The sequence below is a fragment of the Marmota monax genome, unplaced genomic scaffold (genome assembly GCF_021218885.2).
Source record: "Marmota monax isolate L192 unplaced genomic scaffold, Marmota_monax_Labrador192_F-V1.1 WCK01_AAM20220418_F8-fsc00081, whole genome shotgun sequence".
NCBI lineage: Eukaryota > Metazoa > Chordata > Mammalia > Rodentia > Sciuridae > Marmota > Marmota monax.
Window position 1 is genome coordinate 3,511,487 of NW_026695234.1, and position 27,871 is coordinate 3,539,357.

The 27,871-nt window shown below is 47.0% G+C and overlaps 1 protein-coding gene across 3 annotated transcripts in view; it reads right to left on the reverse strand.

Moving 5' to 3' along the window:
* Positions 1-2,062: 2,062 nt before the first annotated feature.
* The window catches only part of Pou2f3 (POU class 2 homeobox 3), an 81,103-nt gene continuing 55,294 nt past the window's right edge, over positions 2,063-27,871 (reverse strand). For 2 of the 3 annotated variants that reach the window (XM_046438624.2, XM_058577096.1), the window contains 10 exons: positions 23,247-23,351; positions 21,921-22,023; positions 19,497-19,576; positions 16,572-16,754; positions 16,031-16,172; positions 14,099-14,235; positions 12,300-12,461; positions 6,269-6,335; positions 4,603-4,738; positions 2,063-3,532 (listed from right to left, as the gene is read on the reverse strand). In XM_046438624.2, the coding sequence (XP_046294580.1) occupies positions 3,493-3,532; positions 4,603-4,738; positions 6,269-6,335; positions 12,300-12,461; positions 14,099-14,235; positions 16,031-16,172; positions 16,572-16,754; positions 19,497-19,576; positions 21,921-22,023; positions 23,247-23,351 (1,155 nt within the window). In that variant the 3' untranslated portion in view covers positions 2,063-3,492. Of the gene's footprint in view, positions 3,533-4,602; positions 4,739-6,268; positions 6,336-12,299; positions 12,462-14,098; positions 14,236-16,030; positions 16,173-16,571; positions 16,755-19,496; positions 19,577-21,920; positions 22,024-23,246; positions 23,352-27,871 lie in introns of those variants that run through there. The other variant, XM_058577097.1, reaches the window with a different exon arrangement.

Genomic DNA, 27,871 nt, shown 5'->3' on the forward strand with positions numbered 1-27,871 from the left:
AGGACAAGTCTGCTCTTTGGGTAAGAGAAGTCACGTGGCATTGGAGGTATTTTGGGGCTTGTGGTTAGCCTAGGATTGTGTGATTTGCTTATAGTGTTTAATTAGCGTGCTTTGAATTGTAGTTGGGGTGCTCCCACACACCCAACACTTTTTGTATTAATTGTTTATATTTGATGATTGGTGTGGTTGAATATATACTGGCATTTAAAGACAATCCACCTCCGAGTAATTATTAATAGCACCTCTTTCGACACATACACACACACCCACACACACACACAGAATCTATGGGAGCAGAGGAACCCCCAAAGATATACCAGGAGCATGCAAAGTACCCATAGAGGGGATCACTGCACCCAGAAATTTAGGCCTCCGGGCAGACTTTCTGATTTGAGACCTGGGGTTAATAAGTGCCTTCCCTGAATTGAACCAAAAATCCTTTGCCTTAGGAGCCCACAGTTGTACTCACCAGCTTTGAGTGAACTAAAGATCAAACAAAGAATGAAATAAAATTTGAAAAGCAACAGTAACAATCTTTTCCTCTTTTCTTTCCCCACTAACAATGATTGGTTGTTGCCCTTAGATTCTTATCTATAAACAGATGCTGAAGAAACTAACCAAACTTCCAGTCAACTTCCCTGGAATTATGGATTTCACAGAATCATGCAGACATGAAAGTTAAATCTGTACTCACTTCCAGGTTAGACTCTGTGCAGCAAATGTCCCAGTCAATGGAACCTACAGAGATGGAACAATTAGGCTACAATTCTGTTTTTCATAAAAATCATGGGCTGCTGGGTATGGCTGTGCATGCCTACACTCCCAGTGACTCAGGAGGCTGAGGCAAGAGAATTATGAATTCAAAGCTAGCCTCAGCAATTTAGCAAGACCCTGTCTCAAAATAAAAAAATAAATGTGGGGTGGGGGACATGCTGGGAATGTGGCTCAGTGGTTAAGCATCCCTGGATTCAATGCTGGGTACCAAAAAAAAAAAACAAAAAAAAAAAAAACCCAACCATGAGCCCTTGGATGAAAACCAGAGTTTGGGGACAGTGCAAGAGACCAACTTTCAGCTCACTGATTTTAACTAGATCTTTTTCCCCCCTTCTTCTTCTTCTTCTCTCTCTCTCTTGCGCCTTTTTTTTTTTTTTTGGGTGGTGGAGTATAATTTATTCTAAATAGGGTCCCATTCTTGTGGTTGTGGATCTTTTTCTTGAGAAAGTAGCTGCTACCAATAGCCTTTCTCCTACCTCATGGCATGAACTACAAGTCTTAGAGTAAGCCCTATTCAAACATCCGGAGGAGTCCACTCCTAAGGATTTATGTGTAGGTTTCTCATGTGGATGTTACTATTTGCAACAACTGTTTAATACTAATTCTAGTTTTTCCCCATTCACCATTACCTAGGGGTGCTTTACCACTGAGCAACATCCCCAGTCCCTTTTATTTTGAAACAGGGTCTTGCTACATTTCTGAGTCTAGAACTTCAATCCTCCTGTCAGTCTCCAGAGTCACTGGGATTACAGGTTTGTGTCACTATGCCCAGATGTGTAGCTACTTAAGTTTTTATTCAACTAAGAAAAAACACAAGGATTCCTTGTCTGCATCTCAACCTTCTTCATATATATGGTTTTGAAATTTACTCTGCCTTAAATTTCTAAGGTTTCATGTTGTGAATAAATTATAATTAATGTTCAGGACATCTGAGATAAGAGAGATTCGCCTCAGCTCCACCTCTGGAGTCTCTGAGTGACTTGGTCTTAAATATTCACCATTGTCCCACTTACAAAATGAGGAAAATAATTCTTGCCTACTGTGTCCCAAGATAGTTGTATCCCAGGAAGTAAGAACTCTGAACTCGTTAGGGCCCTGTGTTAACATAGGCCATCTTTAGCCTCCCCTTTGGGGGCAATACACTTCATGTACCAATTTGAATCATTCTTCTCACCCCATTTCTTTATATGCACTCATATCCCCTCCCCTTTCCCACTCCTCACAACGAAAAGGCACAACACGGTGATCCAAACCTCTTCTACCAATGATGACATGGTTTATATCATCACTATACAGATTTATTTAGAAACCGAGAGATTCCTTTGGGTCTCAACAGTTTCCTGGATACGCAGTCTTTAAAAAAAAAGAAAAAAAGTGACCATTTCTGGGATGGCTTCATGTTATAGCCCACAAAGGAGACTCTAGAGATAGATAATATTCCCAAAAAAAGTCAGCAGATTCCCAGCCTGAGAGGGAACTCTGGAAGTATTTCACACTTTGGTATTTTTTCCTTTTTTCTTTTTTTTTTTTTTTTAAGAAGATAAAATGTTACAGAGACATCTTCAAAATTCACACCTGAGTTAAACATCTTTCTGGAAAATTCCACATTAAGGAGAGAAGAACATAATGTAAAACCAGGAAAGCACTATGTACAGGTTGCCAACAACATTTGTGTGTTTGCTCTTGGGTTCTTCCTTTTATGTAGCCAGGAGAAAGAGGGAGGGTGGGCTAAGGAGAAACACGGGAAAGAGAGGGAGAGCAAGTGCTCTTGAACTCTGGGGTAGATGTGAGCCAACAGAAGAGCACCAGGGGGCAGAGCAGCATGCCCAGGGGACAGATGGTGGCTCAGCCATCTGTAGAGAGGAAGGTACTTGGAGAATGCAAGAATGGATGGAGCTGGCTGGGTGTGGCACATGCCTGTAATCCCAGCAATTTGGGAGGCTGAGGCAGGAGGATCACAAGTTCAAGACCAGCCTGGGCAACTTTGTGAGATCCTGTCTCAAAATTAAAAATAAAAAAGAACTAGCAATATAGCTCAGTTTTTGTAGAGTTCCCCTGGGTTCAATCCCCTGTATCCCCCACCCAAAAGAGAGAGAGAGACAGAGAGAGAGAGAGAGAGAGAGAGAGAGAGAGAGAGAGAGAGAATGGATCTGTTTGTAGAAAGAAAGAAGGGTGAGCTTAAAAAGAAAATAGGGTGAAATGGTGAATCACTGGGAAAACTACTAAACAGAGAAACCATCAGGCTTTGGTAGAGACAGGATTCAAATCTTTCCACAGATTTTGGGATCAGTTTGGGATTGTGGCTAAGTTCAAAATCAAAACCATTGTCACTGGCAGTATGGCACACCAGGCAAATGGCTGTCCCCAGAATCCCATGGATGAGTTGGAGAATAATGACAAGAAGTCCTTTTCTCTGAAGGACTATTGCCTTGGTGAAGTCATGGTAGAAGCTCAGGGCACAGGCAAAGACGGTGAAAACGGAAACCTCCTGGGAGGGAGATGTATTTCAAGAGCATTAGAGTCAGCACATGGCTCTATCACAGTTTGGCTCTCTGGAAGCCCTTGCTCCTGAAGAAGGCCAGAGTCTGGGTTCACTCATAGTGGGGCTTTTCTTCCACGCTTCTGAAAGTAATCTGTCCACATAGAGAGGGCGTGGCTCCTTTCCTTGCGGGTGGGGGGTCATACAGGGCCAGGTGCAGCAGGAGGAACGTTCTGGTCTCAGTGGAGGTAGGTGGGATGATTCCATCGGTACCAAGATCTGGAAGGAAGAAGGAAACAGGTCTATCATAAAGTAACTAATGTGCTTGGAAAAGATGGAAATGGGAGCGACCACTAACACATATAGGGGTTTTTCTGGGGTGAAATGAAAATGTTCTGGAACTAGGTAATGGTAATGGTTGAATGACCTTGGTAATACACACAAAAAAAAACCCCACTGAATTGTATACTTTCCAATATGTCTCATACCTCAAAGTAATTTTGTAAAGCTCCTAATAATATATTATTTGGTGTTTCTCTCTCTCTCTCTCTCTCTCTCTATATATATATATATATATATATATATATATATATATATATATATATATATATATATATATATATCTCTGGTACCAGGGGAATTCCAGCTTTGGGGACTACACCACAATTGGCCAGTAAAAGCTGACTGTCTTGTTGAACCACCTGGATTGGGACAAGCAGATGCATCTCTTCCTACAAGTTCAGGTCTGGAACCTAGAGCCCAACTTTCAAATCTCTGTTTTGTTCTTAACTAGGACACACTCTCAAGGCATGTGCTCTGAGAATCCTTTCTAGAGTAGATTCTTTGGCTCACGAACCAAAGCCCTGGAGGCTGCTGTCCCCACTGCTGCCCAGGCGGCAGTGGGAATAGGGGATGGCATCACCTCCCTCCTTCCTGGTGTCATCCATGCCTAAAGCCCAGGGTGTTCTTTGTGCTTAAGCTCTTGGCTCGCGTCAGAACATCCTGAGAACCGGGTTCCTGACACGGACCAGCGTGCCCCTAAGCCAGCAGAAGACCTGGTCCTTTCTGACAGGATGGCTTGGAAATTTCCATTGTCCAAGTGAGGATGGAAATTTTGGCTTTGTTGACATCAGCTCCTTCCTAGGACAGCCCCCTGGCTGCAGTTTAATTTTAAAATCCCTGCTCCCTAGGGATATGGTCCAGTCTAGTTGTCCACTCTGTCCTCTCCCTGCCAGCCCATTCCTCTGTTCCAGTCCTATGACAAGCTCTCTGTCCCAAGGCACTGGTCCAACTCCTCACATGCCCCTGGGCCTTGCCGGCTGCCTCTGCACTCTCCCCCTGGGTCTTACCCTGAGGAGTTAAAGCTGGAGGAGGAGTTCATGGCTGCTTTGGAGTTATTTTGAGACACCGTGGGACTGCTGGCGTGGAGTCCTGAGCCAGGAGACGAAGGCCTGCTGTTGTTCCCAGGGGAACAGGATGACGTTACTAAGGACAAGGAGAGGCAAAAATAGAGGGAAATGAATGCTGTTGGATCCTGGGACCTTGTGATATGGCCTTTTTAACACCTGACTTCCTGGTATATCCCCAAAGGGACTTCACCCTTCCCCTACCCATCTGCCCCACTTCCTATGGCATTAGCATCAATGTCCACCTGCTGGCCTGACCTGTCCCCAGAGAGACTCTGATGGCAGATGCTCTCTGCAGCCCAGGCCCTCAAGAGCAGTGTGGCTGGTTCTGCAAGTTCAAGACTTGCCAAATGCAAGGAGGATAGATGCCAAAATCATCCTACTTCACGACACACCCTGGGCTGGGCATCTGTAGCCCTAGACCAAGAGGTGAGAGGGGAAAAAGAATAAGAAACATAGGAAAAGAAGAGAGGAGGAAAGAAAGAGAAGCATACAGGGAAAAAGACAATCCAAGCACATAACTAATGACTCTAGTTTTTCCCTCTCCACCCAAGAAAAGGCATGTGATCTGCTTGAAAGAGTGCTAAACCAGGAGGAAGGGGACTTGAGTCTCATCTTGGTCCTGGGTCATTTACTAAGCAGTTCTGTGGCCTGTGCCAACCTGTTTCACTTCCATAAACTCTTTTTTGTCCTCTGTAAAATAGCAGATTTGGACTAAATGGAATTCTTGTGTTTGGGTTTCCCAAACTGTGTTTTATGCATAGGGTGACCTACATTTTACCATCAAACTAAGACACTTTTAAAAATGGAAGAGAGAGCTTGGTGTGGTGGTATATACCTATAATCCCAGTGGCTTAGGAGATTGAGGCAGGAGAATCACAAATTCAAAGCCAGTCTCAGCAACTTAGTGAAGTCCTAAACAACTTAGCAAAACCCTGTCTCAAAATATAAGAAAAAATAAAATAGACTGGGGATGTAGCTATTAAGCACCACCGGGTTCAATCCCTGGTGCCAAAAGAAAAAAAAATAATTATGATAATTATGGCAGGATATGAAGCAGCCCCTTTGGTTGTCCTGGGCATATTTGGACATATCACCAACATCTCTGGTTCTCTGAAATGCTACAGGTGGTTTTTGAAAAATAGAATCCTGTTAAAAATTAGTTTGAGCCAGGTGTGGTGACACACACCTCTAATCCTAATGACTCGGGAGGCTGAGGCACGAGGATTGCAAGTTTGAGTCAGCCTCAGCAACTTAGCAAGGCCTTGTCTCAAAATAAAAAATAAAATTAGTAATGGAAAACCCTGCCTTCCTTCTGCCTTCTCTATAACTCATTTTGCAATGTAGTATGTGTTTGATTGCTGAGAAGTGCTGCCATTAAAACAAACACATTTGTCTAAACTTTTCTTACCCAGAACTTTCCAAATTTATTTGATCATGGAATCCTGTTCTCGGCATGGATTTTAATGTCCCTTGAAGTGCATTTATGGGATGCTAGTTCTCCTTTAGATAACACGATATTAGAACTAAAAGAAATCCTTTCTGGTTCTAATATCCTGTTATCTAAAGGAATTATGGAGCTATCTAGAAACATTATTTTTAAGCTCACCTGTTCCAGGCATAGTGCTGTGGACAGGAGGGACAGTGAGGGGGCCCAAAGTCCCTGAGGGAGAGACCTGAAAGGCAAGAGAGGCTGTAAGTATCCACTCCCACTCCCTTTTCCAACCTTGGGTCCTACTCCCAACATGCTGGGTTCCAGACTGCAGAGACCAGGGCTTGACTTCATTGATTTCCTATTCCCCAAACCTACACCCCATTCTTCTTATAAGAAGGCCTATGGACCACGTACTGCCCAATCCAGCTCTAGCCCTGGTCTGTCCTGGAAGCTCCCTGGTCCTGACACCCTGCCTTCCCCCACACTGCTGTGCCTCAGCAAGGTTTCTTTGACACTGCCAGGCTGAAGGTGCCTTGCCTGAGTGTCCTGGTGGTGAAATGAGCAAGCCTCAGGGCTATGCTTAGGCAGATGCTGCCAGCTGCTGCCTCATTTCCAGTTCCCACTTCTCCCTTCCTGAGAAAACCCTGCCTGAGTTCAGGGCAGTGGAGTGCAGCCCTAGCTACCCTGCTTCTGGCCAACCCCCCCTGATGGGTGAATGCACCACAGATTCTCCAGAGACAACCGGAGGAATTGAATGTTGATCTCTGCAGCTTTTTATTTTGCCCTGGAGACCCTATAGCATCATCAAGTCTGAGATCAGAAAGGGATTTAAGATAACTGAGTTTGAGCTCCCCATCACTGTCACTACCCTAGAACAAGATATAACAGAATGGATGGATCTGGGCGGAAGACCTGGCCCCTCATCCATCATCTGCATGAGTCCAGGCAAGTTATTCAACCCCACAGAGATTCAGTTTTCTCATCTGTAAAGTAGCAGGAACATCTCCCTTTTAATTAAGATTTAATGAGATAATGTCCATAAAGCTTCCAACCCAATGGCTGGCAAAGAGGGCCAGCTTGTAAAGGTTAGTTTCCTTCCTTCCTAAAGGAAAATGCTCTCTACCGATGCACACCTCTAGATGGTTTTCAACTCGTCTTCTGAGCTGAACTCTGCATGCTTTCACTCCCTGATCCTTCTCAAGCTGACGCGGGAGCTCTAACCAGAGTTTTCAATGGATATTGACAGACAGTTCTGCCAGGGGCCTGTGATGTGATACTCCTCCCCTCCCAGGTTTGGAACAGCCTGTCCTAACAGGATGCAGCATGTTCTCATTTCCTAATTAATCAGCAATGGTTCTCACCTCTTGCATTTACCTTTCCTTTTACAATGAGCCTCCTCAGTAGTCTGGGGATCTGAGGAGGGTGGAGACAGGCTGGGGCACAGTTTGGGAGGGGTGGCTGAGTGCTGAGAGATATAATCAGTAATCTCCCTCCTTGCTGCCACACCTGAGAAATTTGTTGTTGTTGTTTTCAAACAAATAATAATGTTTTTAGTCACTGTGATCCGCTCCCAGCTCCTGTCTCCTTCTGAAGCCAGGCTGTGCATCTGCAAACATACAGACATATATATGTTGCCCGCCCCTTTTTCTGTACTGGGGATTGAACCCAGGGTCTCATGTACACATGTACCTTACCCCTGAGATATATCCTGGCCCTTTTATTTTGAAACAGGGCCTCACTACGTTGCCTAGGCTGACCTTGAACTTGCAGTCCTCCTACCTCAGTCTCCTGAGTAGCTGGGGTGGTAGTGTATAGCAATGCACCTGGCTCCTTTTTTATTGTTTATAAATATGGTAACCAAAATTATGCCCACACTGGTGTGCACCATTTTGTCTTTTTCCTTTTTCTAAATTAACTATATATTTTGGAGATCATTTCACATCAGAAGCAGAAGAAATCATGTCCTTGTCTTGTGGAGACAGGGGAAAAAGAGAAGGACATCACGTGTACGTGTGTTATCATGTGTGTGTGACCTGTGGCTGCAGGCCTCGTGAGGGCAGGGCAATGCCTGTGCAGTTCTCTGCTGTATCACTAGTGCCTTCACCCAGGCCTGGGAGTTGCAGATCCTCAAAAAAATGTGATCAGGGAATGACAATAACAAATGAAGCTCACTCACCCTTCCTCCCATGTTGGTGTCCTGGGTGGAAGTGAACCACTGTGAGACCTGCCTCCTACATTTTCTAACCAAAGCCCCTTCAAAGGTCCCAAAGCTCTTATGGCATGGACCAAGTTCCTTAACATGGCCTCCAATGCCCTACAAATGCCCACTCCTGCCTCCCACTCCAGCCTCCTCATTCACACTGTTTTGCTCCTGGGCTTCCCCCATTCCAATCTTTATGATTCCTCTTCTCCCCATCCCTGCCAGACTCAGGGCCTTTGCATATACTCTCTCCTCTGCCTAAAAGGTTCTTTCCTATGGTTGCTCCTGCCTAAACCCCCCAACTCAGACACTTTTCCCCATTCATATCAATAGTGCCATTCTTTTTTATGAGGTCGGTTTAAACATCATTTCTCAGGGAAGCCTTTGACACCCTGGACGAGGTGAGTCCTTAAACACCTGCACATCCTCTTTGACACCCATCACAACAGCATTTATTCAGTGTGTTTTCTGTAAGCAGGAATCACATGTATGTTGTACACCATGGTATCCCTAGTACCAAGCATGCAGTGAATACTTGAAGAAGCAATGATGAATGGCTACCATGTTATTTCCAACTTAAAATATTCAGCGGTTCCTTGTGGCTTTCAGGGTAATGCAGAATCCATGACACATCATTTTCCAGCCCTCACCAACCTTTCTAATTTTTAATCGCAAACCCTTGGCTGGAGCCAGACTGAAATATGTGTGATTCCCCAAAGGCGTCATGCTGTTTTATAACTGCAGGGCTTCTCGCAAGCTGCTCCTTCCTCTTGTATGCAGTTTTTGCTAATTCCTAATCTCTTCTTCAAACATGAGGGGATCTACTCTCCAGGATACCATTCTGATTTAAGTGACTTTCACATGTGTTCCTGTGACTCGCCTACAGGCTCGCCCCTGTTCACACCTCTCACACCACCTGCTTGCAATTTCTTGGACTTTTCTGGCTCTTCCTTCTCAATTTCTGTCCCTGGTCCTCCTTCTCTGCTGGGGGTACGCGGGGTTGGGGTACGCGGGGTTGGGGTGTGGACCTTCCTCTTTACTCCCTCCATACAAGCTTCACAGGGAAACATCTTCTCTCCCAGGATTTCAAGCTTGGCCTGTGTGCTTGTGACTGCCCTGTCCAGGTCTCCATCCCGGCTTCTCTTCTGACCTCCAGACCCATCATTCCAGTGCCCAGGGACATTCTTGCTTAGATGTACAAAGCGAAACCATCACTTTTCCCCACTCCCAAACCAGCTCCTCTCCACTGTCCAGTTTCCCATAGGACGCTGCTATCTACCCCTGCCCCAGCCCAGCCTGAATGCTCAGAATCTCCTCAAAAGTTTCTCTGTCCTTCCTCACCCTTCCTGCTCCCAGCCAGCTTTTGATTTATTAACCACAACCTTCAGTTTCTCATTCGAATCTCTTTTGTGCCACGGCTTGCTTCACCCTCATTTCTCCTCTGGATAACTGCGTTGGATAACTGCGCTCACATCCTGTCTGTTCTCTCTACAGTGCATATTATATCCCTCAAGCCACCCTTTATCCTGCAGTCAGAGCCATCACTCGGAGCCAATGCCCTGCTTGAAATTCTTCAATGATTCTCCCAAACCTTCGCTTCTTTTTTTTTCTTTTTTCTTTTTCTTTCTTTCTTTTTTTTATACCAGGGATTGAACTCAGGGGGACTCAACCATTGAACTACATCCTAAGCCCTATTTTGTATTTTATTTAGAGACAGGGTCTTCCTGAGTTGCTTAGGGCCTCACTTAGTTGCTGAGGCTGGCTTTGAACTTGCAATCCTCCTGCCTCAGCCTCCCAGCAAACCTTCATTTAAGTCCACACACCATCCTTCATTATCTGGCCCCCTGCTGATCAACCCAGCCTAGTCTTTCAAGGCTCCTCCTCTTGGGACCATTCGTTGGGTGAATGAGCCATATGATCTGCTCCACATCGCTGCTTTCCTGCTCTCCCCGGAGAGCTCCGCCTCACACTTCCCCGCCTCTCATTCCTTCCTGCCCTTTTAGACTGAGCTCAGGTATTAATGATCTCCTTGGAGAAGTGTCCCTAACCGTCATCTCCCAAGGTCTGTTAGTAAGTGCTAGAGAAATGATCATGTTGTTGTTCATCCTTTGTTTATCTGTCTGCCTCCTCTGCTAGGCAGCAAGGTCCTCTGGGACAGGGAACAAACGGTATTTATCTTTTCGTGGTTAGAAAAAGATAACCAGCTCTCAGCACAAAGACCAACATATAGTAGGTGGTCAACAGATGTTTGGTGAAAACTCAATAGTGGTATAATTTTTATGAAATTGCTGTGTCTCACCCTGATAAGGCTGATTTTTTTTTCAATTTTGATTATTGGTGCATTATAATTATATATGATGGTAGAATTTGTTGTTGCATAGCCATACATATAACGCCATATAACAACATAATTTGGCCGACATCATTCCCCAGTATTTCCCCTTTTCCTCCCTCCTCCCTCTCCTTGGTCCCTTTCCTCTACTGATGGCCCTTCTATTTTCATGAGATCCTCTCCCACATTTCTTTTCCTTTTTCCTCTCTAGCTTCCACATGAGAGAAAACATACAACTCTTGACATTCTGAGTTGGCTTACTTCCCTTAACAATGTTGTCGAGTTCCATCCATTTTCCTCAAATGACATAATTTCATTCTTCTTTATGGCTGAATAAAACTCCATTATATAGGTATACCACATTTTCTTTATCCATTCATCCATTGATGGACACTAGCTGGTTCCACAGTTTGGCTACTGTGAACCGTGATGCTATGTACATGGGTGTGCAGGTATCACTATAGTGTGCTGATTTTAATTTTTTAGGTTAAATACTGAGGAGTGGTCCAACAAGGCTGAATTTCAACCACAGTAGGTGCTAGAAGACCCAAGGACATCATCATCGTCAACTTTCTTGACCTTCAACCATCACCGTCCCAGAGATAGGGGAGAAAACCTTCTCCCCTGCCATCCAGATCCCGTGTCCCCCTGCATGGAGAAGATACTCCCTATCCCCCAAATTTCCACATATATTCCTGAAACTCCAAATTATTCCCACCCTGACTTCTCCCTTGGACACCAGAGTCACAGACTTAACTCCCCAGTTCCTCTTGGATGCCTAATAGCATATCCAACTTAATAAAACCGCCTAAAAATTCTCAAGTTCTTTTGTCCCTCAAGCCTGCTTTTCCTGCCATCTTCATCTCTAAAGCTGATGGGGCCTCCCAACCAGCTGCACAGTTTCCAAAACCTTTAAAGTCACCTTTGCTCCTTTCCTCACAGTCCCTACTGAGTCACTGGCACATCCTGTTGGCTCCACAGCTGAAGTTTATGCAAAGTCCTACCATGTCTCACCCCCGTCACCATGGCTACCACTCCAGCCAAGCCTCTACCTCTCTCAGGCTGATGACCATAATTCTCCTCGCCTCCACTCAGGTCACTCTCCATGCAGAAGCCCATGTCAACCTGCTCAGACTTCCCTGCGGGACTCTCCAACTATCTCTCGCTTTATTGAAACTAGAATCTCAGGTCCTTTGGTGGACTCCGAGACCCTGGGGAGTCTGCTCCCTGCTACTTCTCCCAGCTACTCCGTGGCCTCCTTCCTTCCTCTCCTCGCTCTGCCCCAGGCACAATGGCTTCCTTGCTGCTCCTGGAACAGGCGGCATCTTTTACTTGTTGGCCCTCTGCCTGGGTCCCTCTTTCCCCCAGATATCCACGTATTTCATTTCCTCGCAACACTTAGACCTCTGCTCAAATGCTACCTTAACAAAGAGGTCCTCGCTAATCCCACTCTTAAAAATCCTCCCACCCATCACTTTACACCCCGTTGCCCTTCTGGTCTTCTTTATGTTATATATTACACTCAGCATCTCCTTGCTTATTTATGTACTGCATATCCTGCGCCCCACCAACCACCACCTTCCCAGGGTGCAGGTAACTCTGTGTCGCCCCCCCCCCATCCCCCTGCACTGCCCACAAGCACCTGGCAGGCAACTTGGTTCATGGCCACTTACCATTCGGGAGCTGTAGACAGGTGACTTGATGGGTGTGGCCACAGGGCAGTTGATTCGCTTCTCCTTCTGGCGTCGGTTGCAGAACCAGACCCTCACCACCTCCTTCTCCATGGACAGCTGCTCTGCAATCATGGAGATCTCTTCTGAACTGGGTTTAGGGTTCTACAGGGATGAAGGGACAGAATGTGATCAGCAGAAGGGAACAGAATCAAGAATCAGGGATGAGGGATAGATGTTCCAAAGAAGCAGGATTGAACAATATATGGATCAGAAGCTTTAGAGTCAGTTCTAGGATGGGAATCCTCTTAATCACTACATACTGTGTGTCTTTGGGAAACTTTATTACCCTACCTGAGCTTCAGTCTTATCTATGAAATAAGAACAATAATGCCCATCATGGAAGGTTATGGTGAGGATTAAACGAGAAAATGTATATAAATTGCCAAGCAAAGAACTGACAGAGTAGAGGCTCCATAACAGCAGGTCTCGGCTCTCGCTCCTTCCCTCGGGAGCAGCTCTGAGGACAGAGGTCCAGTGTGAGCTACGTGGGGTGGGGAGCAGAATCCCCAGAACCCATGCTTTCTCAGAACCTGATATCCTTCCTCTTGTCATCTCTTACAAGGAGAGGAGGAAGCTAAAACTCGTGCCCTTGTCACATCTTCAGGGTAGCTGTGCAAGAATATAAGGTCATCATGCTCGTTCAGGCCCCGCCACCCAGGTCTGTTTTTATGTTTTGGTGCTGGGAATTGAACCCAGACCCAGAGGCACTCAACCACTGAACCACATTCCCAGCCCTATATATATATTTTATTTAGAGACAGGGTCTTGCTAAGTTGTTTAGGGCCTCATTAAGTTGCTGAGACTGGCTTTGAACTTGTAATCCTCCTGTCTCAGCCTCCCAAGCAGCAGGGATTACAGGCTTGTGCCATCAACCCAGCTCCAGTCTGTGGTTGAGCCCCTCTCTCCACACTTCTGCAACCACCCCATACTGTCCTGTTCTGAGAAGGGAATGCCAGCTTTGGGAATCCTGCCAGCAGGATGCAGCCATCAAGTCCCTGAGCCAAATGCACTGGGGGATCTGCTAGCGGGGTGGCAATCTCAGGCTCAGGCCTATAAGGTTGGGTGAGAGCCTGGGCCTCAGAGGCGGGTGGTACCAAGCATGGCTCTGGAGGCTGGAATCTGAGAGATCCTGGCTGGAAGCTCTTGGGCTTCTGTTCCCTGGCTCCCGGTGGGGTCCATAGCTTCCACATGCTTTTGTCACAAAAGTTCATAAACACATATAATATGATAACAAGTGCACAATATGGTCACAAGCACTTAAATGTGCACAGGAAAAGGGAATAGAAGAACATATATTCAGAGAGCACTGGAGGGTACATTTTTTTCTATTTCTTTCCCTGTATTTTCCAAATTGTTTAGGATGAAACTTTATTATCTTTCTAATTTTAAAAATGCAAAATTTATCTTTAAAAAGATGGAGTTTATATAGGACACCCTGATTTTTTACCTTTACCCTGATTGGACACAATCTCCTGGGACTCTATATTCCTCCTAGTGAGAGGGACAATGGATTCCAAATAAATGTCAGAACACAAAGGTTCAGTGGTGGGGAGATGTTTCTGGAACCCTAGGTGAAGGGCAGCCTTCCACTCAAATCCCGGGGCACTTGGAGACAGAAGGTGATGTGACAGGTGTGCTGGGAAAGAGCTGGTGCCCAGGGCCCAGCCTCCCAGCCCTGTGGTGCCTCCTCGTCCACCTGAGTGGCCGGCCCACCCACTCTCACAGAGGGGGCTGCTCACATCTTGAAATCTCTTCTCCAGAGTCAGGCGGATGTTGGTCTCGATGCTGGTCCGTTTCTTCCTCTTCCTGCCAAACACTTCGCTGAGGGTGGGGTAGGAGTTAGGTGCGCTCACCGAGGGGTCTGATGGAGAGGACTCTGAGGGAGGCACAGGAGCAAAAGAAGCTCAGAGAAGGGGATGCACAGGGGGTCAGGCCCTGCCACGGTGGACTCGAGGTCCAACAGCCCTTCCCAGTGGGTTCTGCAGTAGCTCTTTCAGAACGGGCCCCCTCCCGCAACAGGGGACCCAGAACAGACCAAGATCCTGCTTCTTCTCGTTGCTCTGGGCAAAGGTCCTCCTGCCTCTCACCACAGTCTCCAGTGTTTGCGGTCATGGTTCAGGGAAGTCCGGACATGAACGGCATGTGTGGGTGTGAGTGGGCACGGGCAGAGATCCAAGTAACATTGGCGACTTTGTTTCTTAGAGATATGTCTGGATGTGAACACCAAGTAAAATGGCATTCTGAGCCAAAGACACTGGTACTTGGTGGCAGAATGTTTGTATTGAAGCCATTTGTTGGTCAGCAAGAGTGCTGATGCTAAGGCTGTAACTGGACAGGAGGGTTATGCCTTAGGAAGGACTGAAGCATCAGTCGGGGTCACTCTGAGATGATCCACAGGCCCTTTCTCAAAGATTCTCGGGCCCTCTAGTCGTTTCTTTTCTTCTTCTCTCTCTCTCTCTTCTCTTTCTCTCTCTCTCTCTCTCTCTCTCTCTCTCTCTCTCTCTTTTATTTATTTATTCATTTATTCATTTAGGTACTGGGGCTTGAACTCGGGTTCACTCTACCACTGAGCTATATCCCCACCCCTTTTTATTTTGAGCCAGGGTCTTGCTAAGTTTAGGCTGGCCTTGAACTTATGATCCTCCTGCTTCAGCCTCCCAATTAGCTGGGATTACAGGTGTGTGACCCTACACCCAGCAACTCTGATCATTTCTTCTACTTCAGTGCTTCAGTAGAAGTTGTCTCAGAGCTGGCCTGATGGGGGAGGACTTCCTTGCTCCCTCCCAAGCTTCTGCATAGAGGGACTTCAATGAGGGTCACATACCCACTCTGGCTGTCCACCCTTCCCTGCCTGCCCTCTTCACCTAGACCAGGGGTTCTCAAATAGGGGCCACTGCACCACCACTCCCCAGGGGACACTTGGCAGTGCTGGAGACATTTTGAGGTGTCTCAATCCAGGGCAGGTGGCTGTTAACTATTCTGCAGTGTATAGGCCAGTCCCCACAACAAAGAATTGTCTGGCCACAAATGTCTATATTGCCGGATTGAGAAACCCTGTCCTATGCTCACCCTGACACCAAACTCTTCTGGCATTGTCCCAAACACCTGGCCCCTTGGCTTACATCCTTGACCTCTCAGAAAGACTGATCCTCATGGATCCTCCTGCATACTTGGGCCAGTCTAGATGGAAATTGCTGCCTGTCCCTTAAAACCTACTCCAGAAGTGTCTAAGGAAGACCTTGTGCTGTGCTGTGGTCTCCCCATCCCAGTGAGTCCCTTGAAGCCCGATTGTCCTATCTCTCTAGACCTACTCTAGAGAGCAATCTGGGTAAGTGTATCTGCCCTGCAGACCCAGATTTACCTCCAGGGAACTGTCCTAAGGTCTAAGCTGGGTGGCTCTGGGATAGGAAGTGGAATGACCTGGGAGCACATCTTCATGGCTACAGACCTAAAGTCATGTCCCACAAAGGGCTTTCTCAGTAATAAAGCTGATCCTGTCATCTCTACTTGCCTATCTCCTGTGTCTTATTTCTCAATTCATTCTAGAATCAGGAGGAGGAGAAAGGGGTGCTATTTCTGCAATCTCTAAAGCCCCGCACATACACACATCACTGGAATGATTCCTAAGGCCCCGTCTAGGTTCCCCTCCACGTCCCCTCTTCCAGACCTACCCGCATCATTCAGCCACTTCTCTAGTAACGGCTTGAGCTTGCACATGTTCTTGAAGCTCAGGTTGAGGGCCTCGAACCGTGAGATGGTGGTCTGGCTGAAGTCGTTGCCATACAGCTTTCCCATCGCCAAGCCTACATCGCCCTGCACAGGGGACCGAGAAGGAGGGGTGTGATGGACAGGCTCCTGTTGCCTGTATCCCCACCACACTGGCCCCATCACACATCCAGCAACACCATAAGTACCCACCCATGACTTCAGCTCCTTTCTAAATCTTTTCCCACTGCCTGGTAGAGGAACATATGTCCTTAGACTCGGAATAGACTGTGTCCTTTCCGGGCCTTCCTTCCTCTCCTCCCCCACCAACAATGTCCTCAGTTGCCCCACTACTGATAACTGTGCTCTCTTCTCGGGGAACTCAGGGTCATGAAGGGCTTGTTCCAAACACATGGAGCCTCAGGTGGCTCTTGAATCCTGCACTTTGGAAGTCCCATTCCCCCTCTCTCAACTTCACTCTTTCCATCTCCTGCCCCCAAATCAAACCTGTGTGAAGCCCAGCTTAATGCGCCTCTGCTTGAAGGTCTTGGCAAACTTTTCCAGCTCCTCGAGGTCACTAGGCTCATCGGCCCCTCCAGAGTTGGGTAGATGCTTAGGCACTGGGAGATGCTGTGATGCTTCCAGATGGGGTTCTAAAGAGGATCCTGGCAGCCCAGGGCGCCCAACTGCCTGGTAGGGGAACATATACCAAGCAGGTCCACAAAGATTCAACAGGCTGAAGAACATTCTCTGTGGAGTTTGTTACTTACAGGTCCCATTAGAGGATGGCTTGGATACATTTTGTCCTGTATTAGTAATGGTGTGGAAGTGGAACATGGAGTTTCTATAATGATATATCAAATAACTGGGCTACCTGGGGCAGAAACCACAGGAGTTCAGGATAGGGAGGTGGCTTTCTGGGTTTTGGTCCATGACTCACTGTTTGAGCAGTTATTTCCTCCTTTCAGTTTTCCACCATAAAAGGAGCTTGCAAGGTTGTTTACAGAGATTCCAAAAACAAATCTCAGAATGGGACAAGAAAAAAGGTGTTTACCTTGTCTGTGTTTTTCCATAAGCAAGGTAACTTGAGGTGTCCAACAGGCACCAACTGAAGATAACAGAGGATATCGGGAACTCATGGCTTTAACAGAACTTCCACATGGTCTCGAACTCCATGAGCACTACTTTACTTTCTACACCACCATTTTCTCTTGCAAGAGTGTTTTGATTTTAATCAAAGCTATATTTATCAGTACAATCTAAATGTGCTTTGATCTCATTTGTGGTTGTCAGGAAATACTCTTTTAAAATATTTTTTTTTAGTTGTAGACGGACACAATACCTCTATTTTTATGCTGTGCTGAGGATTGAACCCTGTGCCTCACACATGCTAGGCAAGCGATCTACCACTGAGCCACAACCCCAGCCCCCAGGAAATACTTTCTTTAGTCTGTTTTTGGAGGGAAATGTACTCTTAAATCTGCCTGTTCGAGGGTCAGAAATCCAATCTTGAAACAACTCTGATTCCACAAAGATGGAGTGCAATCCACATCTAGGGGGCCAGGCACTGTGTCAGCTCAGAGGCTACTGCCCATGTGGACAACTCAGGCTAGATCCACTTTCTCTCTGCTTCCCGGTATTCTCTTTTCCAAAACTGAGCTAACTCCTCTCTCCCAAAGATATTCAGGGTTACCAGTCAGGTGGGCATCCTTATGGTGAAGAGGAGAAAAGAACCAGAGGCAAGTTAAGGACTCTTTTCCCCAAGAAAAGTCTTTTAAACAGAATGGATTGAAAACCATCATGGAGTGGTCCCTGTTTTGCAGGGAGAGGATGGGCAGGGAGGTGGCATACACTGGACCTTCAAGGCAAAGTCTCAGTCTTCTTTGAACCTTTCTTTTCATTATTTGTTCTTTCATTTGACAAATACTTATTGAGTTCTCTGCTAGACCATTTTCCTCCCCCATCCCCTTCACATCACATCAGTTACCAAGCTGGTCAGTGAATGCCTGTAATCCCAGCAGCTCAGGAGGCTGAGGCAGGAGGATCACAAGTTGAAAGCTAGTCTTAGTAACTTAGTGAGGCCTAAGCAACTCAGTGAGAGCCTGTCTTTAAATAAAATACAAAAAAGAGCTGGGGATGTTGCTCAGTGGTTAAGTGCCCCTGGGTTTAACCTCCGGTACAACAATTTTAAAAATTAGTTATCAAATAGCATAGCTTCAACTTCTCAAACATCTTCTTACCCATTCCTTCTCTCTATTCTTATTACCATAACTCTAAGATAATCCCTTATTACCCTCCAGAACAATCTTCTTCTTCTTTTTTTTTTTTTGAGATGAGGTCTTACTATGTTGCCCAGGCTGTCTTTGAACTTCTGGGTTCAAGTGAACCTCTTGCCCCAGTAAAATCCCAAGTAGCCCTGGGACTACAGGTGCACCATCCCACACCAACTACCACGATCTCAATATATTATCTTCTAAATGGTTTCTCTGCAACCAGTTTCTTCATGATCAAATGTTAGAAGATGAAAGAATTTATCTTGAATTCTCACTAGGGCCTCTTCCAGATCCAAGTCTATGACCATGAGACTCTGGAAGCAGCCAGGAGGAGGTAAGGTGTAGTTCACCATTCTGGTGTCACCATTTCTTTTAACCACTAGGTGGCGTCTCCTGCTTCCACTCCTCCACTAGCCCTTGGCAAATCTAGGGCCCTTAAGAAGCCATGGGGATCTTAGCACAGAGAAAGGACACTGTAGGTGTCTGCGGTCACTTCCAACCATCCCATCCATCTGTAGAGAGACAAGTCCTGCCACTTCATAGGAGAGCCCAGATGAGGGAGTAGATAGAGCCACTGCTGCTGTTGCCAAGCCACACACCTGGCACGAAGCTGCAGCTAGCCAGATAAAGAGGTATCTTTTTTTTCCCTAAGTGGCAAACAGGCACTGTGTGGAACAATGGTAGCTCTGCAAATGGCCTCTCTCCTAAACCCAGACATGAGCCCACCGCAGGACATAGTCTGGAACAGTGGACCTGAGGTGAGAGACACGGGCTTTGTAGTCCAGGACATCAAGCCTACAGTACTCAACTCTACTTCTTGGGGCTTGAGAGCACCCAGGGAGACATGGTGGTCACCTTGCCATACCTGGGGAGCTAGATGACTCCTGGTCTTCAGAGGAGAGCTGCTAGGGCCTGCAACACGCAGCAGGTTAGAGTGGGAGTTGGAACCCTTGGGTTCTCATTCTAGCCTCACTATAGTGACCATGAGAAAACCGTCTCCCCTAACTGCACCTTGGATTTCTCTATGCTGCAGTGCCTGGCTGGTTCCTTTTCCCAGAGGAGTAAGTACCCTAGTAAAGGGATAGGGAAACCCCAATGAGCTGAACTCTGCCTAGAGCTAAGACATTCCGAGAGGAAACAGGAGGAATGTGGTGTTTACCTGGGATGCAAGGCCAGGCCCCGTCTGTGGGAGGATGAGGCTGTTCTGTTGTGGAAAGGGGAGAAGATTTGGCTGCAGACCTGAGTAAAAGGGGGACAGACAAAGGAAGAAACAATAAATACCAGGCCCTCTGAAGGACACGCTCAACCCTGGAGCCAAGGAATACTGTCCCCTCACCTGCTACTGATCAAGTCTCTGGACCCTCCTCAAGCCCTGTGGAGAGGCCCCCATAGGCACTGCCAGGTATTGCCACATACAGGCGGAGGCAAACCAGACACAGGGATAAACAGAGATGTAAACAGCAGTCCCCAAACCAGTCCTTCCGCTTGTCTGCCTGCCTGGAGAGGCACAAAGGCTAAGGAGGGTCAAGCCAATCTAGGCTGGGATCTGACTAGCAGGGCTGAGGAACCCGGAGGGCAGGGTGCAGGGCTATGTCTGAGAATCTCAGCAGGAGATGAGAATTTCAGTTTTTCCTGCGGGGAAGTAACTGGGATGGCTACAAAAGGCCATGCTGAATCTGCAGGAATGTCAGACCAAGAAGATGGCGCCATGCAGCTCTGAAGGGCAGTGGGCCATTGGTCAGAGTCTTCTGGCCAACCAGGACACTGTTTAGTTGGGAGGAAGGGCAGAAAGAGGGGAAGGACACTCCCTTGGGTGGTAAGGTAACACCTGCGGCACTGCCTGGGGACCTCTTTCTCCTTCTTTCTCCATGTCCATAAAGGCTCTGCCTGTTGGTGGCCATGATAGGTGACCCCCAACCTCCAGAAACCTGCAACTGGAATTCCAAACTCTCACAGCAGGGGTGGGACTATCAAACTGGCAAAGCAGACAATGGGGTGGGCAGGTCACCCCAATCACCCCAAAGAAGCACCCTGGGGTGTCTGTTGTCCCTAGGCTGTTTGGGGTCATTGATGTTCTGCATCTGCTGATGTTGACCTTTATGCTCTTCAGGCATGAAAAGTCAGGGGATAATTGTTCCTTATTAAAATAAATAGGCTGGGCTGAGGTTACGGCTCAGTGGTAGAGCGCTTGCCTAGCACATGTGAGGCACTGGGTCCAATCTTCAGCCCCACATAAAAATAAATAAAGCTATCTATCTATACCTCATAAATAAATAAATAGGCAATAAAGCTCTTATTAGGAACCCTGAGACTTAGTACCAATAGCAACTCTAACTTGATATTGCACTGTGAAATGTACAAAGTCTTCTCACCTGCATTATTTCAAGTAATTCTCAATAACCTTGGGAAGTAGTGTTTTAGTATTCTTTCTTTTTTAGGGAGAAAGAAATAGAAGTTTAGATACGTTAGGTGAATTTCCCCAAGGATACACAGATAGTGAGTGATTTTTTTTTAAGTAATGAGCTATTCTGACTCAAAATTTTAAATTTCCCCCCTCTTCTTGCATCATATACAAAACTCACTGGTTATGTGTCTGGGACATTTTCATGTCACTCTCTTGTCTTCCGCAAACATTGAATTATGTTATCTTCCTATTCCTATGATGTGTACTGTTTAGCTGAAATAAACACTTGAAGGTTCAAATATGTTCCTGTTCATCCTAATGATATTCCAAGATGCCTTAAACACTAAGTATAGGGACTACAATCTGGGCAGGTGCTAATGATGGAAGGCAGATTTGCATTTTGTTTGGAGTCTGGAATTTCAAATCCTCTACTTGGGTTTTGTAAAACTGGCAAAAATTTATACTTTATCCACCATTTTCAGCCCTAGTTGGTGGAGATGGGAGTGGGAGAAGCAGTGTAGTGTGATGGCCAAGAGCAAAGATCTCAGACTGCTCTGGAACTTCCCAGTAGGTCATCAGAGACATAATGCAACTGCCTACCCTACAAGGTTATTCTAAGGAATAAGTCAGGAACATCACTTAGCAGAACCCCTAGCACATTGTGCTCAAGAAATGTTAGTTATCATGATTAAGAGCATAGTTTGTTTGCTCTTGGCCAGAGAGAAGCTCCCTGGGAGTGACATATCTGCAAAAGACAACCTGAAAAGCCTTCTATAGCCTGTGGGAGGCACTGCTGCTCCATCCAAATAAAATCCCAGCCAGGCTTCAGGAGGTCAAAGTCTGCATTAGTCTGGCAAGACTGCCCAGGAATCAGGATGTATCTGCATACGGCACTTCCCAGGTGGCTCCTCCTTCCCTGTACCCCTGCCCACCCACCACTCCTGCGCTTTCAGTCTCAACTCTCCATGAAACTGAGATGGTGGGCCAGTCCTGGCAAGAGGCTGGGCAGGGGCAGTAGGGAAGGCACTAAACCTGCAGAGGCACTGCCAGGAGCCTATCCTCAAGCCTGACAAACTGATCTGAACACTAGAGGGGTAAGCAGTTCCCTGTGTCCAGGACCCAGCTGGCAGCAGTAGTACCCGACCGGACTCGGGCTCTGCGGAACTCCCAGGTTCTCACCTTGCTGCCCAGGCTGGGTCTGAGAAAGCAGGAACTGAGAAACAGACTGCAAGTGGCCGGGGACCAGCACGAGCTGCTGGAGCGGATGGAGAGAAGCCATGTCCTGCAGGAGGGAAGAGGCACAAACAGAGCAGAATTTACAAGCCTGGGGACCCTAGCTCCCTCAGCCTGCGGCCCACCCAGGCCCTCCGTGTTCAGAGTTGAAGTTTGCAGGCAGTGACCTTGTCTCATGCTACCATGTGTCCCCGGCACATGGCACACAGTAGCTACTCCGCTGATGCAGCAGGTGCTGTTACACTTCCCTGCTCAGCCCCGCAGTCCTCGCAATGCACTTAATTCTGGCCTCATGATTTAATTTGTCTGTGTGTCAACTGTGTCTCACAACTGTAAATGCCCCAAGGGCCAACACTGGGTATTGCCCATGTCTGAAAGATTTATCCTAGAAATGGCATGCAGTCCCAAGTGTCTTTTGTTTATTTTTTAACCACACGTCACTTGATTATGCCCAAAGCCATGCTTTAGCCATTTCCACATCTGAGTCTTTCTAGACATTATTGAGGAGGGAGTTGGGAGATGGGGCAAGCTATGGAGTTCTTAATAAAACCAATTTGGTTCAACAGAAAGTCCATTTACCCTGGATTTCTCTCACCAGCTCAGGCAGAAATAGCAATCCCAACCTTTGGGGAATCTGGGAGTCTTCTGTGACCCAGACTCCAGGGCTCGGTACCCCTACAGGGTTGAGCTTAAGTCTGTGTGGAGAGATTTGGTAACCCTTGCTGAAGGAAGGGGTGAAGAAATGCCGCAATTTCTGGGACAAGGGTGGCTCTTTCTTCCCCAGGTGACCCAAACTGAGAAAAGAGCTGGCCCCAGGAACACCAGCTAAGACCTGTACTGTTACTGTCTTAGTACGCCTCTCTTCCGGCACCAGCACTCCATCCTAGTTTGGTTTTGACATATAACCTTTCTGTCCACTAGGGACAGAAAACTTCTGTGGCTGTATCTGTCACCACAGACTGCCCTGAGGCACCAGTAGCATAGCTGTTAAGTCCTTCATGTTGGCAAGACTGGGTCCTTTTGTCCCATGGAGGTAGAGACCTGCCTCTCCACATTCTTAGCCAGGATTTACCTTTCATGGACTATTTGGGGGTGCCCCTCCCCTTTCTCCAGGCTTCCTAGATTTCCTCCCATTGCCTACAGGGGATTCTTCAGACCCAAATAGATTCACAAAGTGCCCAGTGTAGAAGTCTAGATTTTGTAGAGGGATTGGATTAAACTCACTGGCCCACTGAAAAAAATCAGGATTCCCTGGCATGGGTTGATACTCACCCCAGACATTTGGTTCCCAGACATCATGGCAGGTCCTTGGCTCAGGTGGCATGGCCGGTGGGAGAGGGTCTGCTGCAGGGAGTCACTGAGGTCCTCCGTTTTAATCTGCAAGCAGAGGTGGAAGGAGTGTCAGCTCTGGGTCTCTACAGATGGGCAGAAATGGAAATGTGGAGAAGACAAAGCTAGGAGAGGAGGGACAACCTGGAGAGGAAAAAACTTGCCCATATCCACTAGCTCAGCCCCTGCCAGTGGATGCCCTTGGGCAGGGCAGCTGGTCAGGGACATGTGTGTAGCCACTGGACTCTGGCGCACTGCTCTGCAAGACAGGGAGCCTGCTTAGGATGGCGGTGCCCCAACGCTGTGCTGAGGGTGATTAATGCTCTTCCTCATTCAAATGAGAAAAACCAGGATGTTGTAGTGACTTCAAAATAAAGCTCAATGGATGAAATTCTGGTAACTTCTGAGATGGGATTTTTTTTCCTTAGCGGAGAAGCTATTAGGATTTTTTTAATGAAATGATGGTAATCCTGAATGATATTTTTAAAAATTCTCCACTCCAAAGAATAAAGCATTGGCCCGGCACAGTGGTGCATGCCTGTAATCCCAGGGACTCAGAAGGCTGAGGCAGGAGGATCACAAATTTGACACCAGCCTGGGAAATTTAGAAAGATTCTTTCTCAAAATGAAAAGGGATGGAAGTGTAGATCAGAACCTCAGAAGAACATACACACAAATGGTGAAGAAATGGCAACCGTTTTTGATTTCCCCAAGTCTTTTTTATTTTCCTGTGGAAGCCTATCCATGAATACCTACTCTGGAAACTACTGATCTAGAGAACATGGCTTCCCTTGATCTCTTCTTCTCCTCTCTCTGTGCTAAGTTGCCTCTGTAGGGGTCCTCTTGGCCTGTGTGGCTCTGGGGACAATTTGCTTGCCTCCCTACAGGTGGGGACATGTCTTCTTCACAGCCACTGCTGCAATTGCAGCCTTCAGGGCCTGTGGTGCTTTCCAGCTCTCTCCAGGCTCCACCACCCTTCAGTGACACACCAACCACCCACCTGTGGGCTTCCCAGGTGTCCTGGGGCAGGGCAGGAGGTGCTCCACCCCAGGAAAACTACTCTCTTATAGCCTTTCAGGAAGTCCACTGGGAGGGGAGCCAAGTGACTTTGAATTCATATAATATGGCAAAAAGCACAGGATCTAGACCACACCTTATAAAAGACATTGACAAGACCCTTTGAATAGGACAGCTGGTTGTCCCCTACCCAGATGGAAATGGCCATAGAGATTATGACAGAAACCACTTTCTTGATCTACAGTGGGAATATCACTGGCATCCGCATCTCTCCTGTCGGAATTATTTTAACCCAAGTAAAAAGTTGAGACTAACAGCTGTATTTGTGCTTCATCCCCATAGAGAATGACACTTTGGAACACTTCAGTAGGACAGTTAGGACAGTTAGAAAAGTTCTCCCGAGTGACACTGGAGACCAAGGGCAGAATTAATATCAATTAATTCTGATTAAGGAATGTTAATTGAATAAAAGACAAAAATCCACCTCTGCAGAGGACTCCAATAAGATAAGGCAAGGAAGACACTGGACAGGGAGCGAGGTTGTCCCCGTTTCCAAGCCTGACTCCGACTCTAATTTAGGGAATCTTGAGCAATCACTCTGCCTTTATGGGACTCAGTTTCCCCATCAGTTTTGCAAAGACTACATGGTTTCTCTGCCTTTCTCCCCGTGCATTTGGCAGCGTGGCTAGTCCAGGTTCCTGCAGTGTTCTCGGGTGAAGCAGATCCAAGAGGACACTGAAAATCCCTGGAAAATGGTAAGAAGCTGGCTCTCACAGGCACAGTCTTTATTTTTTGAGACCATCCTGGAACCTGGGAAACAAAGAGGAGAAAGCGAGATGGACAGTCGCACTATGAGGACAGAAAGTAACTTTCTGAAATCTCAAAAGTTTTGGTATGTGAGTGGTCTCCAGTGAGCCCCCCTTCGCCCCACCCCCACGCCCCTTGAGCTCTGCATATCACTCACTCTAGGCACCTTTAAGAAGTGCTAGTGCCAGAGTTCTGCACCCAGAAATTAGAGTTTCCACATCCTAGGTTCCTGGAAACACTTGTAAGCAGGTTTTTTAAAACTAGAAATAGACGATAAACTACTTATCTCAAAACAACCACCACAAGAGCTTTAAGGTTTGCTCTGAGAAAAGAAAAGGCTTGACCTCCAGCTCCCATCCCTGCTCTGTCCCTCTCTCACACCAGGGCATCTCTACCCCCGAGGTGGGGGAGGGGGGTGGGGGGTGCTGGGGGAGGCAGGACGGAGGACTGGGACCAGGGAAAACGTGAAAAGCTGGAGGTGAAATCTTGCTGGTGGAAGCGCCTCCAGCAACCTGGCTCAGCTCCAGCTTGGAGGCAAGTGGCGGAGGTTCCTTTACAGAGTCATTATGCGCAATGGAGAGATAAGGAGGTGCAGCCGTGACAGAGCTTGAAAACATGTGCTTTGCTTCCAACCCAGGCACTATCTGTTAGAATCCCTGCCAGGTCCTCCTGCAACACTTAATTTCAGAAACCAGAGCCACCATAAAAGAAGACTCACCCTTTCATCTGCTTTCTGGATCGATTGCCTTCCAAACTCCTTTGGGGGACACTCCTGACCTCCCACTTCTGAAAATGAAGTGCTCTTGTAGTAGAAGTCCCTTGGGTGTGACATGGGGCTTTCTGACAACTCTGTGTATTCCACTTTGGATTTTTTTCCTGGCTTCACTGACTTTCTACTCTATTATTTTTTCTAATTCCTCACCCTCGGGGGTGAGGTGCTAATGGTAACCCCCAAAGAAGACAATCCTAAACTGGCCAAATTGAAAGACAACAAGGAGACCTCTTTCTGGATGATAAGTTTTAAAATTTCAGCTTTGCTGACTGGGGGGGCGTAGCACTCACTGGGTTCAACCCCAGCACCACAAAGAAATAAAATCGCGGCTTTGCTCCGTGGGCTCAGAGCACAGTGGCATGTACTTGTAATCCCAGCAGCTCCAGAGGCCGAGGTAGGAGGAACCCAAGTTCAAAGCCATCCTCAGCAATTCAGCAAGACCCTGTCTCCAAATAAAATATAAAAAATGGCTAGGGATGTGACTCAGTGGCTAAAGGCCCCTGGGTTCAATCCCTGGTACCAAAAAGAAAAAAGAAAACGAAAAAAAATGCAGAACTGGAATAGGAAGGGGAAAGGAGAGGGTACTGCCTCCTGCATACCTGTGAACACTCTCAAGGGCTAAGAAACTAAGAAATCAAGAAATAAAGTCTTCTCTAATCCAAAAAATCCCCTTTCACAGCTGTAGAGTGGAAAAGGTTGGAACCTTTCCAGGCAACTGGGTGTTGGCTGTGGATCTGGAAGATGAGATAGAGAGACTTCTGTTGGATCCCATTGACTTCTAAGGTGAGAACCGCAGGCGAATTGGACGAAAACCCAATTTCCCCCGTACTTGTGAAAACCCAACCAAACCCACAGCCTGCCTGGAACCACGAAGATCCCCTCCAGGGTCTCTCTGGCAGTTTTTCTCACACAAGTGGAATATTTCTCTGGGCTCTACCTGGAATGGCTAATCCCTGGGGACAGGGGCCACCATGGCACGCTCTGCTCTGTCCCAGACACGAAGCACGGTCCTCCGACCAGACAAGGTTTATTAGTCTAGGATCTTCTCCGCCCACTGTGCTGAGGAAAGGTGTTACACTGAGTCTTGGGCAGTGACCAGGGAGGTGAAAAGGTATCATGAATGATTATCTTTTCTAATCCCAGTGAACTCTCTGACTGCACTTACTGTGGAAAGCAGAAGCTCCTTCTGGAAGGCGGGAGCCCCTTCTGAGGAGGTGGAAGCCCTTCACACATTCCCTTCTGGGCTCTGCCTTCCAGCCCAGAGGATGAGGACAGGGCTCTGCTTCCCATCTCACAGAGCCCCAGGGAGCTTCAGAAATGGGTAGGAAGTTATGCAGCCAGATGCCGGCAAAACTCCTGGTGCTCACTCCACCAGACAGAACCAGAAAATGGCCCAGAAATAGGAAAAGAGAGAAGACCACAAATGAGGGGGAAAGTGGTGTTCCGTTCCAAACATATGCCTGGGCCTCCCCATTGCCTGCCTTTTGGGGGGCCTTTAGGGGTACTTTTCTTTAGACCCCTCCCCAGGACATTTTCACATGCCCTCCCGGGATGGGGGGGGAAGAGTCCAACACTAATGAATATATCACTGGTGATGAAAATGATCAAAGCTGTTGTCCTAGTTGCATAACTCGTTGTGGAAAGTGTTTCATAAACATTTCACAAGAAGGAGCATTTCAAAGCGTGAACATCTCCCGACCTGCCTTCAATTACAGGCAAGGCTTTTTTTTTTTCTTTCTTTCTTTCTTTATTTCTCCCCCCTTCTATATTTCTCCCTAGCAGTGAGGAAGAGTTTCTGTTTTGTAACTGATCCATAAAGAGCTGGCAAGTGCGTTCCTCTTGCAAACATTCTAAAAATATATTCCAAGTGGTGTAATGGGGCAGGCAGGTAACTCACCTCAGGGCTGAAAGTACCCCATACAGGTGAATGTTGGTTGCATGCTATTTTTTTCTTTCTTTCTTTCTTTTGCAG